The sequence below is a fragment of the Galeopterus variegatus genome, unplaced genomic scaffold (genome assembly GCF_000696425.1).
Source record: "Galeopterus variegatus unplaced genomic scaffold, G_variegatus-3.0.2 Scaffold10842, whole genome shotgun sequence".
Lineage (NCBI taxonomy): Eukaryota > Metazoa > Chordata > Mammalia > Dermoptera > Cynocephalidae > Galeopterus > Galeopterus variegatus.
In genome coordinates this window covers 40,163-41,665 of record NW_007736953.1, presented here as the reverse complement: position 1 = coordinate 41,665, position 1,503 = coordinate 40,163, and the positions used below count along the sequence as shown (strand labels likewise).

General features: G+C 36.6%; 1 protein-coding gene across 1 annotated transcript in view; it reads right to left on the bottom strand.

The window, feature by feature from the left end:
- Nucleotides 1-1,503, bottom strand: part of SEH1L (SEH1-like (S. cerevisiae)) — a gene marked incomplete at its 5' end in the record, with an annotated part of 31,066 nt that overhangs the window by 13,083 nt on the left and 16,480 nt on the right. Inside the window, 2 exons of the mRNA XM_008594476.1 lie at nt 7-103; nt 309-407. Coding sequence (XP_008592698.1) covers nt 7-103; nt 309-407 — 196 coding nt within the window. The remainder of the gene's footprint in view (nt 1-6; nt 104-308; nt 408-1,503) is intronic.

Here is a 1,503-nt window from a genome sequence, read left to right as displayed (position 1 = left end):
TCTTGCCAACTTCTTATCGTATAGATCTTCTTCTAGGTGAACCTCCTTGGCCCCCAAACTAGATGAGGTCCTCCTAGGTATAAACTCTTCAACACTGATTCTCCTAGATCATAAAATTCATCAACCTTTTTACTATTATTTTTTGTTTTCCCTGCAAATTGACTCTGGGATATCAATTATCTGTTCCTCTTTATCATTCAGCCCTAAATTATCAGAGTCTAGCACAGAACCTGGCATATCACAGGAAATCAGTAAACATGTAATGAATGATGCACAATTCAGTTAATGAATAAAGAAGCAGTACTGACCTGGTGTTCTCATTATATTCGAAAATCTGAACCTTGGCCATCGCACTTGGACTACTGTCATCACTTCCTACAGCTATCATGGGGGAATGAGCACGAGAGCTGGAAATGAAGAGTAAGAAATAGTTTATGTAATGATAAAGTTAATACACATTTGATTCAAAGAATTAAAAAACTGGAGTCAAGCAGACAGACAACCTAAGTCAGCCTGTCGCTACTAGATCTCTGTCATACACCTGACACAGCTACACCTTGCAAGTGTGCCTGCTTGAGAATGTTACACACAGAACTGAGCATACCATTCTTCTGGATTGTTTTTAACATTTTCTTATATCTTAGATAGAAAGGAGTTCTTTTCCCAAAAGAAAAGGTTTCAAGTATTCAATACATTAAAAAAAGATACCTAAGAGGTCTTACCAATTTTTCCTCTTGAAAGATTTGGTCACTAACTACGTAAACAAAAAATAACCTGATTGTAACCAACTTCGTGACAAAAATGTTTTAAGATCTGTATACAAAAAGAAGAAACTCAGATGGAGAAAGACTACCCCTCATGAAGTCCTGCTCTCCATGTTATTCATTTGCAATCAACCTCATTTTGCAAAAGGCTAAAGATAAGCAATAAGAGAATGGTTCTACTGAAGTAAACTATAAATGACTTTTTCATTTCTATGCCTAATTACCTAGACATTGATGTTCTTTTCCTCCCTCACCCAGATTAAGTAATAGCTCTGTGAACATGTCACTCTTGCTTAACCATTGACCTTGGTATTATGATCTACTAACCCTTAATGCTAAAAACAAAACGTGGTAATTGAAAAAAGAAGTTTCAGTTCTTTATTTCTAAAGCTTTAGGTAATTAGGTAATTAGATCAAATCATCTAATTAAGAGAATTACCAGACAAACTGTAAAGTGCCACAGTAATAAGATAAAATTACAAGTCATTTATAATAATTGCTGGCCACTCAGATAGATGTAAATCCCACAGTAGTTTCCATATCTCACAAACTTTCTTTTTTCAATATACTACAAATGTTTTGATTTTATGATATTAGATATTTAAATGAGGATCAAAAGTATATTTATAGTGGGCCGGCCCGGTGGTGCACTGCTACAGTGCGCCGCTTGGGAGCGCATTGGCGCTCCCGCCGAGGGTTCGGATCCCACATACAGACCGGTTCCCACTCACTGGCTGAG